General features: G+C 35.4%; 2 protein-coding genes across 2 annotated transcripts in view; one reads left to right on the top strand and one right to left on the bottom strand.

Moving 5' to 3' along the window:
• The window catches only part of LOC129238330 (mucin-2-like), a 53,636-nt gene that overhangs the window by 18,371 nt on the left and 21,202 nt on the right, over positions 1-14,063 (bottom strand). The gene's annotated exons all lie outside the window — the stretch shown is intronic.
• LOC129237138 (vitellogenin-1-like) lies at positions 2,008-3,575 on the top strand. Its single transcript, XM_054871624.1, has 3 exons — positions 2,008-2,248; positions 2,310-2,698; positions 2,785-3,575. The coding sequence occupies exons 1-3, from the start codon at positions 2,023-2,025 to the stop codon at positions 3,484-3,486; spliced, it is 1,317 nt and encodes a 438-aa protein (XP_054727599.1). The 5' UTR covers positions 2,008-2,022; the 3' UTR covers positions 3,487-3,575.

Genomic DNA, 14,063 nt, shown 5'->3' with positions numbered 1-14,063 from the left:
AATTCGGCCGCATTCACAAGTGCCATAGCACGCTTACGTACATACATACATATGTACATACGAGTTCCATATATATATATATATACATATATCCTCAGCTGCACATATAAATTTACATTTGAGTGTAGTTATCATTACTAAGTGCAGTTCACTGCGGAATGCTGTTTTGCAGGCCAAAGAATGCTCACAGGAAATTTATGAAAAATCTGCATTAATCGTATGCACCTACCCAAAACACGAATTCAGAGCGGAGAAATCACGTTTTCATTACCAAACATGCATACCATGTACATACATACATATGCACATATATGTATGTATACAGGCACACTCTACTCTAAAGGAAAACTGAATATTTTAAAATAGAAACAGTATATTTTGGCGCACTTTTGTCCAAGGGTACTAATATTTCATTCACTTAACGGTTGCTCATATGTAAAAGCATACAGGAATTGAGATTGCAGAAAAAAAATTTGTTGATGTCGATTGCCCCAATGTAGTCCGTGAATATAATAGTCATACATGGGGGGCGTCGACCTCATGGATGGACTAATTGGGCGATATAAGATTCCGGTAAAGAGCAATAAGAACACAAACCGACTTTTTAATCACCTGCTTGATATGGCCATGATAAACGCTTATGTTATGTTCAGAAGAATTAACAAGATTGACACGCATGCTAGGCAGTACCAACTGCCGAACTTCCGGGCAGAGATCGCATACGTACTATGCAAACAACAATATTCTTCAATACCAAGAGCTCCAGGTCATCCATGACAAACTCCTCAAGTAAAATTTACTGGAAGAAAAGCTTACTTACCTCCTGACGACGTTCGCTACGACGGAGTTGGACATTTTGCAAAGTTTTTATCACGCACCGGTAAAAAAGGGTGCGAATATCCTGGCTGCACCTCCGAAACTCAAATCGTGTGCCGAAAATGGAATCTGAATCTTTGTTTTTCCCAGCAAAAGGACTGCTTTCACAATTTTCACCATAAATAATTTGCACCAACTGCCTATTTATGCCCAAAAGCATGCCTTTCTTTTGTAGATATTTTTCTAAAACTATTTGAAATAAGACTGACTGTTTGTTTTGTATAGATTTCTGTTAAAAACTTTCTGTTTTGTTCAATAAAAGTACGTAATACACTGAATTTGCAAGTTTTTCATTTAGATTTTTTTGGCGTTCTTTCCCAAATCGGATCAACGAACAAAATTTCACTTTCTTGATAAAGAACCTATAATTTTACCATAATCCCCACCCAAAGCAATTTTTTTCATTCAAAAATAAAATTTGGGCACTAGAGGGTTAAATGAAAACCGTTAATATTTTAAATCTTTGCAATAACAAAGCACTAAATATTGTTTTTTGTGCCCAACGCACTTTTTTTTAATTTAATTTAGACCTATCATCAATGAAAGTTGCTACTTCCACTTCTAAGATACAGTTATTTTTTGAAAACGGTTATTGTTAAAAATCGTATGTATTATAGTTTTTGTATTTAAATCGTAAAATTAAGATTAGAAAATTAATTAATTAATTAGCAAAAAACAAAATATTTATGTAATTTACTTAAATCTGTGAAAATAGTATTCCATAACTATGAGAAGATGGAAAAATGTATATCTAAAGAGTTGTAGTTGCTACGAGTACGAAAATACTTATACATGCATACCATAAATGTATGTATGTAAGTAGAGCACAATTTTGTTCGAATAGCGTGTATCGCTGCAAAAAATATTTGTTTTCGTCACTGCAGTTGTCACTGCACCGGCCGGTAAATACTGCCACTCAGCACAAAAATAGCACGCGCACCAGCGCCAGCCACTAGCCCTCAGTCAGGTACGGTCAACACCCTACTTGCAGCCAATAGCATAAACACCTTTAATAATGCATAATAATCTAAAAAATATAGTCGAATGCTTGGGTAGGGTTCTGAAAAGTCAATTAAATTTCCGTATATAAACCAAAGTCGAATCAGTTGAAAGCACAGTTCACACTGACTTGCAAACGTAATCAACATGAACCCGCTCAAGATTTTCTGTTTCGTGGCTTTACTCGTTGCTGCCGCTAGTGCTTTACCCAAACGTGGCAACAACAGGAATAATGCCGCCTCGAACAGTTTGAAGCCTACAGATTGGTTGTCGGTTTCCGAGCTCCAGTCAATGCAACCAGTCGAGGATTTAGCTTTGCAAAAGTTGGAGAACTTGTCCGTGGAGGAAGGCCAACAGGAAATTCAGAAAAATTGTAAGTATTTTACATTAGATAAATATTTTTTTTACAATTTCGTAACAATTTTCTCTTTTAGATCACCTATCCCAAATCAACCATGCTCTGCAGCCATCATTTGTTCCAAGTCCCAGTAATGTGCCCGTAGTCTTGATGAAACCCAATGGTCAACCTGAGCGCACCAATCTCAATAACTTGGCTGAAGCCGCAAAACAACAGCGCAACTTTGGCAATCAGGAGGTTACCATTTTCATCACTGGCTTGCCACAGACCAGCCCTGCAGTCGCAAAGGCCAACAAGAAATTAGTTCAGGCGTACATGCAACGTTATTATGGTCAACAACAACCAATCGACATCAACAGCAAGGAATATGATTATGGCAGCATTAATGGTAACCAAATTTCCTCTTCCAGCGAAGAAGACAATGATTCAAGCAAGAATCCAAGACCCACTCGAGGAGACCTTGTCGTAAGTGAAACTCGAAACCTTTTTTTAAATGAATGAACATGAAATATTTACTAAAATTGCTAATTCTTCTTGTTCTTCTTGCGCAGATCATCAACTTAGGCGCCACATTGACCGACATGAAACGCTATGCCCTCCTCGATGTAGACGAAACCGGTAAAATGATTGGCAAAGTTATTGTTGAATTGACCAACGAAGCTGGTGTGCCCCAAGAAATCATTCACATTGTTGCCCAGGGTATTGCTGCTCAGGTTGCCGGACCCGCCGCACGTGAATACAAACGTTTGACTGGCCAACAAATCCGTCGTATCACAGCGTTGGATCCCTCTAAGATTTACGCCAAGAACAATGAAATGATAACTGGCTTAGCCCGTGGAGATGCCGATTTCGTCGATGCCATCCATACCTCGACTTGTGGAATGGGAACACATGAACGCGTCGGTGATGTTGACTTCTACGTTAATGGTCCCGGATCAATTGCCCCTGGCGCTAACAATGTGGTTGAAGCATCTATGCGTGCTACACGTTACTTCGCCGAGACGGTGCGCCCAGGAAATGAGAACAACTTCCCCGCTCTCGCCGCCAACTCTTTGAGCCAATACGAAAATAACGAAGGCACTGGAAATCGCGCCTACATGGGTATTGACACCAATTTCGATTTGGAAGGTGACTATGTTCTGAAGGCTAACGCCAAGAGCCCATTTGGCCAGCGCTCTCCCGCCCAACAGCAAAACGCTTACCACCGTCAACACAACACATGGAAAAACGGCAACCCTATGAACATGAATTAACAAACTAAGTAAAACGATCCAATCTGAGTTACATATCATTTTTTAAAACTTCGTAAAAAATAAATGATTAACTCTTGGATGTAAAAAAATATCCTTCGAATTCTTTAGGATTTAGGTAATAGAAAAGTTCAAAGAGAAGATGTTCTCCTCCCAAGAATGCCACTAATTCCAACGTCTTGCTGTTTTAATGCAAGCGTTTGTTGGTTTCGGCTCGACTTATGTACATTCGTCATGGAAATTAATAAATAGCAAGACCAAAATGCCGTATTTTTCCCCATGATCAGCTTGCATAGCGTACTCAAAAAACATTTTCAAAAGAATTCCAATTTTTTCTTTTCAAGGAATTAATTATCGTATTGAAATTGTTTGCTTCAACTCGAGGAAACACTCATTTGGATGAATCTCTTCTTGACGGACTGATTGGTTTACTGACAAATAACGCACAGCTTGTCTACTAGTTCGACATGCTCAAAGAGTGAATGTACCTCATTTCAATTATTTCAGTAGCTGCTAGAACGAGGAGGAAGAAGAGTATGTCAGACATTTTCTCTTTCACTGTTTCGCGTGGCATGCCACTAGGTTTACATACTTCGGCTTATATTTCTTGAATTATACTGATGACCTCAGGGATATAAGTGTCAGTCAGAGGTTTAACGAAGAGTAGCAGGTAAACTGCCGCTGTGGTATTACTGTGGATCAACGACGGTCTAAGTGAGTTGGTTTAGAGACCATATCTACCTACCTACCTACCCAAAGCACAGCCTGAACCACTGGAGGTGGGAACATAAGGTTTGAAATGAGGCACAACAGGTTTGATTATTAATGCTAATGATTATTAATAGGATTATAGTTCTAATAATCTCTTGAATTATTAATTGACATGTTGTTTAATTTATATTGAGTTTTATGAAGTAAGGGTCAAAAGGGCCCTATTAAGTGGGAGATAATGGCTTAAAATATTTAACATTTTTGCCACTTTTTTGAAAACAACTTAGGCGAGACGGGAAAACTCCCCCGGTAAAAAAATCGATCTGATCAAAACTAGTCAAATTAGTTTTTCAAATATTTTTGGTCATTTAAGAAAATTTTTTTTGATGGCAAATAACAATTATACTTTTTACATTATTTTTGAGTGCAATACTAACGAGAAAATAAGCAAACCCAAATTTTACAATTTTTCAATTTAACACTTTTCTGTCATGAAAAAGCTCCTCATAAAAATCATTGCCCTTCGGTGTCGGCTTAAAAATGTAGGTCCATCCATTTGTAGACCAACATCAAGACGCACACCATAAATAGGAGCTCGGCCAATTATTTATTTTTTAATTTTAGTATCTTTGGTGTGAAGGTATTTTGAGCGCACAGAAATACACAAAAAGAGAATTTTCTACGAAAAAAGTAGTGCCAACTTGAAAACCTAACCTCTAAAAAAACACCCTTTACATATATTACAAATGTTCATACGCTAGTTCATGCAATAAAATGTTGCTGCAACATAGTGGTGGGCAACATTCACCGTAAACATTTTTCTATAGTTCACTCAAAAGTACGAATACAGACATATGCAGATGTACATATGTACATGACTACACATCTTGGTATACATAACGGGTGATTTTTTAGCTATTATCTGTTTAAATAGTTGGTTTAAACAGCTGACGCACGTTTCGTGTTTTGTTTCACTGTGAAACATCTTCAGTGTGACCCTTAATTTAACCATGAATCGTCTTACAAACGAACAACGCTTGCAAATCATTGAATTTTATTATAAAAATGCGTGTTCTGTTAAGAAAATTTATCGCGTGCTTCTTGCCGTTTTATGGTCAGTTTAATCGACCCACTGAAGCGGCTATTCGAGCTATTGTGACTAAATTTAGAAATTTACATTACATTATTCACAGAGCTTTTGAGCAGAAAAAGTATTCCACAGCCGCACTTCTCGACATATCTCAGGCCTTTGACCGGGTTTGGCACGACGGATTGCTGTGCGAAATAAAAGACACTCTACCCATAAATTATTACACGTTTATCAAGTCCTACCTCAAAGACCGACATTTCTTTATTCAGCAAAACGGGATACAGTCTGAACTCACCCACGATTTACCAGTAACTCAGGAAACTATCGTCGGAATTCCCGCAGATGACACGGTTATTCCAACAAGTGACTCTAAAAAGAATTTGACAATTTAACTCAATGTTTAAAAGATTGGAGAATAAAATCCAATAAATCGAAGCATTTGCGCACCCGTGAAACTCAATAATGTTATCATACCCCAAAATAATGCTACGAAATATCTTGGTATGGACCTCTACAGAAAGCTTACATGAAAAACACATATTTTCACTAAACGTAAGGCACTCCAACTCAACACTCAAACTCCGAAATCTACACTGGTTACTTAATCGAAATTCTCATGCTTCTCTCAAAAGCAAGCTCTTACTCTACTCAGTCATCTTAAAACCAATATGGACTTATGGCATACAACTCTGGGCACTGCAGCTAACTCCAAAGATTCCAGTCAAAAACCCTAAGAATGTGCCCATTTACACAGGGAAACATTTGGAAGGGAAACATTTTGTTCGGGGGTGAAGGACGGCCGCGGAAGAGAGAAGGGAATTTGTCTCCTGTACTGGCGCCACGCATTGCTCTTCTTATTCGTATTTCCAATCTTGAAGCAATTTTTGACAGTTGCTTCATTTGTTTTCTTCTTTTGTGGGAGAAAGTTCTGAGTTGTGTGTTGGTTTTCAATCAAACGGAAGATAACAACGATGACAAACATTCGAACGCTGCTTGGGAAATTCACAATTATTTTTGCTAGTAAAGTAGGTATAATTTAAAATAGTTATGGGATATGTTTATGTTGAATTCTAATTTTTCCCCGCATTACTAGATAATCAAGATAATCTTCTATATATGTATATAAAAATTCAGCCGTTTTTCGCGTTGTGATGAATTTTACGGAGAATGGCTCACCCGATTTTAACCAAACTTTGCCACATTAAAGAGACACATGTGGAGAAGGTTTGTGTTTTGAAATTTTAAGAATCGGATACCAGGGTCTCGAGATATAGGCCAATACGTGGACCCGGGTAACCCTAGGATGTGTTTGTACAATATGGGTAGCAAATGGAAGCTGTTGATGATTTCTATAGTATAGAGTATTTTTCATACCGTTCTGTGACTAGGGCCTCGAAATATATGCCAAAACGTGGACCCGCCGTGTCTTTGCACCGAATTAAACGAAACTTACACACATTGTTAAGTAAGTATTGAAAATGGGTTTCGTAAAGTTTGGTTGTAATTCGGAACACCGGCAACGCGTACAGCGTTCTTTTGAACCAGCCATAATGGCGTTTACTTTTTTAACGCTTGGGGCGGAACTGAACTGTCAAATTGACAGTGTGAGTTACAATGTGTCAATATTTCTTTCTGATTTGGACGCCATAAGGAGGAGACGTAAGTGCAAAGTGTAAACATTTTTTGTGAATTTTTTCGGAGTGGATTTTGGAACAGTGAATAATTTCTTACGAAATTTGAGAATTTAAGGGGGGAAGCTGGTCTAGAATTTTGAAAAAATCGAAATTTTTTTTTTGTCTTAAAAGGTGCTTTAGGGTCTTAGAAATAATATAAGAGGGATGCCATGCAAAAATGTCTAAATGCCCAAATTTTTCATTCGACGGCAGTGCCTCGCAGGTATGCCCCGAACGCTACTTACAACTTTAAACGCGTTTTTCTCGAAATCACTTTTTTTAAACTGGCCGAAGACATAACTCGAACAAATCTTTACCGATTCTTACGAAATTTTGACAATACATTCGAAATACCTTTCTCCGGAGACGTACGTAGGATTTTTTATTTATATTACATAGTTTTTTTTTTTAATCAACAATTTTATGTCGTTCTTTATAGTGAAAATTGTAACTTTTTGTTCAAACGTGCACCATTTCGCGAAAAAACAAAATATCGAAAAAATCCTACGTACGTCTCTTTCTGTTGTTATATAGAAATTAAAAAAATTTTATTTTTTGATCCAGGACAAAAATTAAGGAGTTTACGTCTTCGGCAATGGACCCACTAGAAAAAAAGGCGCCTTAGGAGAACTGCTGGACAGCGGCCATTTTGAAATTAATTCAGACGAAAATTTTTGTATTTGTACCATGAAAGCTATATTATTAAACCTATTTCACAGATTTTCGATTGATTCCTTTGTTGAGTCAAAATAAATTCATAAAATATACCCATTTTTTGCGCTCTAGACCAGCTTCCCCCCTTAATGTGAAATTCGAATGTACAAATGAAATTATGCTTTGTGGATTTATTTTTTCGGTTCATATGCGATAAGCTACGATACACCATGAGTGAAAAAAATGGTAAAAAAAATGAAAAAAAACAAAAGAATTTTTTAAAGGATGCAGAAGAAGAGCACGAAAAATGCGTAACTTTGATGAAAAAATTAATAGTCTTTTCATGCAAATTGTCAACAATTTTCAGAAGAAAAGAGATGATTTAAGAAAATCACAACAAAATAAAATAATCCTGGCCATATGAACTTGGGCTTTTTAACACATATGCATCGAAAATATAATCCACAAAATTGAAAAAAAACATGTTTTAAAATCTCAGAATACCATAATTACAATCATTTTTATTACAGTACAAATGCCAAGACAATCACGTAGTCATATTGGTCGTTCGACAAATAATAATAGGCGCATGAGAAATGCCCGGAATAACGCGACATCAGAAGAACGTCAAGAACAAAATGAAGTAGTCAAACGATTGATGAATAATGTTATCCAAGCAACTATTTTAATTGGCAAATTCAAGAATGAAGACGTTCTAATACCAAGAATTCCAATGATTCCACCTGAGCTGCCATTTGAATTCAAGCGTTTGCAACTGCCCATTCGTTTAGCATTTGCAATAACTATCAATAAATCACAAGGGCAAACTTTAGAGATATGCTGGATGAATTTAGAAGAACCAGTATTCACCCATGGTCAACTATACGTTGGCTGTTCACGTGTTGGGAAGCCAACAACATTATATATTTACTCAAAAACAAATAGAAAAACAAAAAATATTGTTTATGCCAAAGCGCTTGAATAAAGAATAAGGAAATAAATAATATGAAAACCATATCTTTTCTGTTCTAAGCCATATCTATGTATATATATAAAAATGAAATGATGTTCGTTTGTACGCATTTTTTTGGACCGATACGAGGTCAATTTTATTCGTTCTTTTTTCATATTATAGGGATCCACTAGGGGAAGGTTGATTACAAGGATTTTGCAAGATCTGTTGGTGTTTGACGGTTAAGCCGACTTTGGGTAGATTTTTCTTTATTTGGTAGTCTTCTCATCATAGGATTTCTATGCGTTAATAGTCTATTTATGTGTCTTCTGCTAGCGCTTTGTATTGTTTCATCAATAGTATCGATGTCAAGGTCGCGATGAATATCTGCGTTAGGTATGTACCAAGGTGCATTAGTTAAGGTCCTAAGTATTTATGAAAATAATGTTTCAAATCAATTGAGCAATGCTTTCTTTGACCAATTCTATATGGAAATGAATGCGTTTGCAAACGATGTTTTCGGCTATGAACAAATGTTGGAATCGAATGAAAAAGGAAAGAAACGCGAAATGATAAAAAAAATTCTTGGAAAATTTAAAATGAATGGTGCTTCATTGGAAAAATTCAAAGGTAATAAGAACATACACAAGATAAAGTTAGAATTCGAATTTTTAGATTTATTTTGTTTATTTCTCATTTTTTCAGAAGTACACCACACAACAACTCATTCCAACTCTGATTTTGAAATCCTGTTGGAATTGGTGATCGATAATTTTGTCACTATAATGGTCAATGGAAATTTGCGTGTATCAGACCCTGCATATTATTTACCATATCAACTTTTTATGGAACATATGGACCAAATGAACACAAAAAAATAATTTAGTTTTGTTTTGATTTTTTGCTACATTTTGGTTTTCAGTTAATACAATAAAAACAATACTGTTTTTTCGTGAACACAAAATTCTAAATTTATTACGTTGTTTGTTTAGAACTTTTTTAGAAAAAAAGTAAATTTTTTGGTTTTGAGGAAATTTGTTTATTGTTGCTATTTGTGAAAGCGTAGATATTTGTAAGTATTTGACTATAATCCTAAAAGTTAATGGAATACCACTATGACACATAGAAAACATTTTTTCAAATGGGTGTTTTTCGAAAATTATAAAAAAAATTGTTTACAAAAATTTTGAAAAAATAAAGTAAAATAAAAAAATTTCGAAAGTATGAAATTTTTTCTAAACCAAATTTTCCTCAAAAAGATAAAAGAAATTTCTTCGAAGAGGTGTTTTTCTAAAATTACAAAAAAAAAAAATTCAAAAATTTTAAACAAATAAAATAAAATATATATATATATATCAAGGTATGAAATTTTTTCAAAACAAAATTTTCTGAAAACCAAACAAAATTAAAAAAAAGGTGTTTTCAAAGCATTTCATATTCCACTATATTAATAGTGAGAGAACACATTTTTTCGAGGGGGTGTTTTTCAAAGCAGAAAAAAATCTTTTTTAACAAATCAATTTAAACTTTTACAAAAGTATGAAATTTTTTCAAGAACAAAATTTTCTCAAAAACGTTAAATTAAAAAAAAAAATAGTTTTTTCAAGATATTTAATTTTCAGCAATTAACTGAGAAGAAAACAATTTCAGCACTTTTGCACAGTCTAAAGAGGCATTGATACAGAGTGTATTTCCAAACATAGTTCAACATTACAAAAACCATGATTGACTCAGCGAAAGAGCAATTTTAGCTGGGAAAAATAAGGACGTCAATGATATAAATTCAGCTATTTTAGATCAAATACCTGGTGACATAGTTGCGTATAAGTCAATGGACACTATTACTGATCAAGATGAGGTCGTAAATTATCCAACTGAACTCTTAAACTCACTCGATTTGCCAGGCTTACCACCTCATAATTTACGATTAAAAATTGGAGCACCGATTATTATGCTGCGCAATAGTAATGTGCCCCGACTTTGCAACGGTACCAGACTCGCTGTGAAGAAGCTAATGGGTAACGTTATCGAAGCAACAATTTGAAAGGGAAGTACAAAGGAGAAGACATTTTGATACCCTGAATTCCACTGATTCCGGCGGATTTACCATTCGATTTAAAACGTTTGCAGTTCCCTATTCGCCTTGCCTTCGCTATGAGAATTAATACGGCGCAAGGACAGTCTCTACAAATGTGCGGTATTAATTTAGAATACCCAATTTTTTCTCATGGACAATTGTATGTAGCTTGCTCACGAGTTGGCAAACCATCGTCATTATTCACGCAAAAGATGAAAAAACCAAAAACGTTGTCTACCAAAAAGTGTTACAATAAAATTCGAATGAAATTGTATCAAAGAATTTGCTTTGTTTCGTATTAATTTTATTCTCTTTCAGCAAATCATTGAATTTATCGTGTAGCGAAGCGGGCGAGGGTACGCTAGTTATTTATATATGAAGTATTTTTAATTTAATTTTTTTATTCAAGTACAACAATTTATAAAAATATAATATTTAAATAAAAAAAAAAAACACAAATTATTTATTATTTAATAAGTTTGCATTCTTCATTGATATATTATTTAAGAAATTGTTGACGAACGTTTTCCGCTTTACATATTAGCGGGTTGTAGAATATATTCGAACCAGAAGGTGCTAAAGTAGTAAACGTCAAAATGTTGCAGAAAACAATTTCGCCCGTGTGGCCGCGAATGAGACATGAAAAGAGAATTTCCAGTGTCCTCCTTCCAGATGTCTCCGTGTGTAAATCCGGTGAATGATTACAAAGGCACCATATTACAGCACAAATGCCCAAATGCATCGAGATCTCAAATTTCTCACAATAGTTGAAGAACTAAAAAAGCTTGCCACATCACACAATATAAGACTCCAACCGCACCCAAACCCTTTAATTGCAGAAATAACTCGCAATCCGATCTCCTTTAACAGACTGAAGACGAAGTCAGCAACGGATTTATTATGCTAATAAGCAAACATCTAGAAATTATTGATACTAATGTTCTAGTTTTAAGTGCAAGTATTGCTGAATGTGAAAAACAGTTTGCAATAAATAAATGTATTAAAAAATATATAGTTATATTTGCACAAAATGCGCACAATGATGAGAGCAATCGATTTAGCCATGTTTGTTCCTCCATCTAAGTACATAAGTACACATATTACGCTTTGTCCACGGGAGTTTGGCATTCATACAATTTGGCCCATTTAATGGTAACTTTTTGAAGAAAGAAACCTGATAATTCTGTTATAAATGAAGTAAAATTACTCAAACTTGGTGCAAATGCTGAGTCCAAAACCCAATAAAAGATTAAAAAAATACAATGAAAGTAAACTTTTGAAAAAATGGGTTGTGCCTCAACCACTTTTGCGCAGAAGCTGGTGTCTCGATAACCACTTAATAAAACTCGTCCGAGCTTAATACAGTCGAACTTCTCTACAGTGAACTTCCATATAATGAAGCTCTCCTTATAATGAACTGGTTTCGAAGACACTGCTTTTTCGTTCTACTTTCGGTGTATTTTTGTCTCCTTATAATGAATTTCTATATAGTGAAGTTTTCTATATAATGAACAAATTTTACAGCTGGAAATTCAAGCGTCCTAAGTTTTTGTCTCCATATAGTGAATTTTTTCAAAAGTTTTCTGTTGTAAAAAATTACAGTTAGATGTGGACAAACTGTAATGAGGGGAATCCCAAAATTAAAACAGAAAGAGCTGAGCTATTACAGTTTTATTCAGTGATTGAAGTTAAAATGACGCATCGAAGCAGCATTTCGCTTGAAAAAAAGTTATTAATGATTAACAAAGTTAATGAAGGAAAGAAAAAAAAAAAGATATTGCCAATGAATTCGGAGTTCTTCCCAGCACTTTATCAAATATTTTAAAAAATAAGGAAGTGATTTTAAAAAATGCGGAGGATTTGGCAGTAAATACCAAACGCAAAAGACTTCGACCTTGTCATTTTGAGGATATTGACGAAGCAATGCTGAAATGGTTACTCGTTGCACGTGGTAAGAATCTCCCTTTATATGGACCATTATTGAAGCAAAAGGCCAAAGATTTTGCGGAAGCACTAGGACACCACGAATTTGAGGCAAGTACAGGTTGGTTAGACAAGTTCAAAAGTCGGCATGGCGTTATTCAACAGACATTATGTGGGGAAAGTGCTGACGCCAACATAGACAACCGTGATGAATGGGTCACGAACGTCTTACCGAAATTAATTGAAAATTACAACATTAACGACATTTTTAATGCCGACGAGACTGCTTTGTTTTTCAAATGCTTGCCAACTATTGTAAAACACTGGCATTCAAAAATGAAAAATGCTTTGGTGGGAAGCAAAGCAAGGAGAGAATAACTGTCCTGGTGGGAAGTAATATGACTGGATCAGAAAAGCTAAAATTGCTGGTAATCGGAAAGGCCAAAAATCCGAGGTGCTTCAAGGGAATAAAATCTTTAGGTGTCGAGATTTTTACGAAATGGATTGTAAAACTCGACAAAAAATTTTGTGATCAAAATAGAAAGGTGTTGTTTTTTGTTGATGACTGCACTGCCCACCCTAAAGATGTAAGAGACAAGTTAAAAAACATTCATCTCGCTTATTTTCCTCCCAACATGACTTCGTTACTGCAACCAATGGACCAAGGCATTATCTACAACATGAAACAACATTACAGAAAACGAATTTTAACGAATATATTGACTCAAGTGGATGAGGGAAATTCTGTTATGGCCATAGACTTGCTGCAAGCAGTTCGAAATCTTAGCAATGTATGGAATGTCTATGTTAAACCAGAAACAATTGCCAACTGTTTTAAAAAGGCTGGATTTTCAAAAGATGCTATGCAGATTCCATTTGAGCATTGGGATGAAGAGAACCTTCTTTCAATATCGGATTTGGCTGCTTTACAGTCTTTATTTAAAAAAAGAAAGTGTGTGGTAGTTCACGGAACCCGCACGATTGAAGTGAAACTTCTTTTATCAACAAATCAATAATTTAACTATTATTTCAATATAATGCATGCAGAAGTCATGGAAAGCATGGAATGGAATTTTATTAAACAGAATTATTTATTTATCTAATATATAAAATTCTCGTGTCACGTGCTTTAGTTCAGAGTATTTTCAATGCCGCTCCGTGACTAAGGTCTCGAGATAGAAAGCAACACGTGGACCCTAGAATGTGTTTGTACAATATGGATATCAAATGGAAGCTGTTGGTGAATGCTTTAGTTCAGAGTATTTTTCGTGCAGCTCCGTGACTAGGGTCTCCAGATAGAGACCAAAACGTGGACCCTAGAATGTGTTTGTACAATATGGATATCAAATGGAAGCTGTTGGTGAATGCTTTAGTTCAGAGTATTTTTCGTGCCGCTCCGTGACTAGGGTCTCCAGATAGAGACCAAAACGTGGACCCCAGAATGTGTTTGTACAATATGGATATCAAATTGAAGCTGTTGGTGAATGCTTTAGTACAGAG

The sequence above is a fragment of the Anastrepha obliqua genome, chromosome 2 (assembly GCF_027943255.1).
Source record: "Anastrepha obliqua isolate idAnaObli1 chromosome 2, idAnaObli1_1.0, whole genome shotgun sequence".
Classification (NCBI taxonomy): Eukaryota; Metazoa; Arthropoda; class Insecta; order Diptera; family Tephritidae; genus Anastrepha; species Anastrepha obliqua.
The sequence above is the reverse complement of the archived record's forward strand: the minus strand, read 5'-3'. Positions and strand labels throughout refer to the sequence as shown.

Coding starts and splice junctions, on each gene's coding strand:
- LOC129237138 (XM_054871624.1), top strand. CDS start 2,023: ATGAACCCGCTCAAGATTTTCTGTTTCGTGGCTTTACTCGTTGCTGCC. Junction 2,249..2,309: donor ACAGGAAATTCAGAAAAATT/GTAAGTATTTTA, acceptor TTTCTCTTTTAG/ATCACCTATCCCAAATCAAC. Junction 2,699..2,784: donor CCACTCGAGGAGACCTTGTC/GTAAGTGAAACT, acceptor CTTCTTGCGCAG/ATCATCAACTTAGGCGCCAC.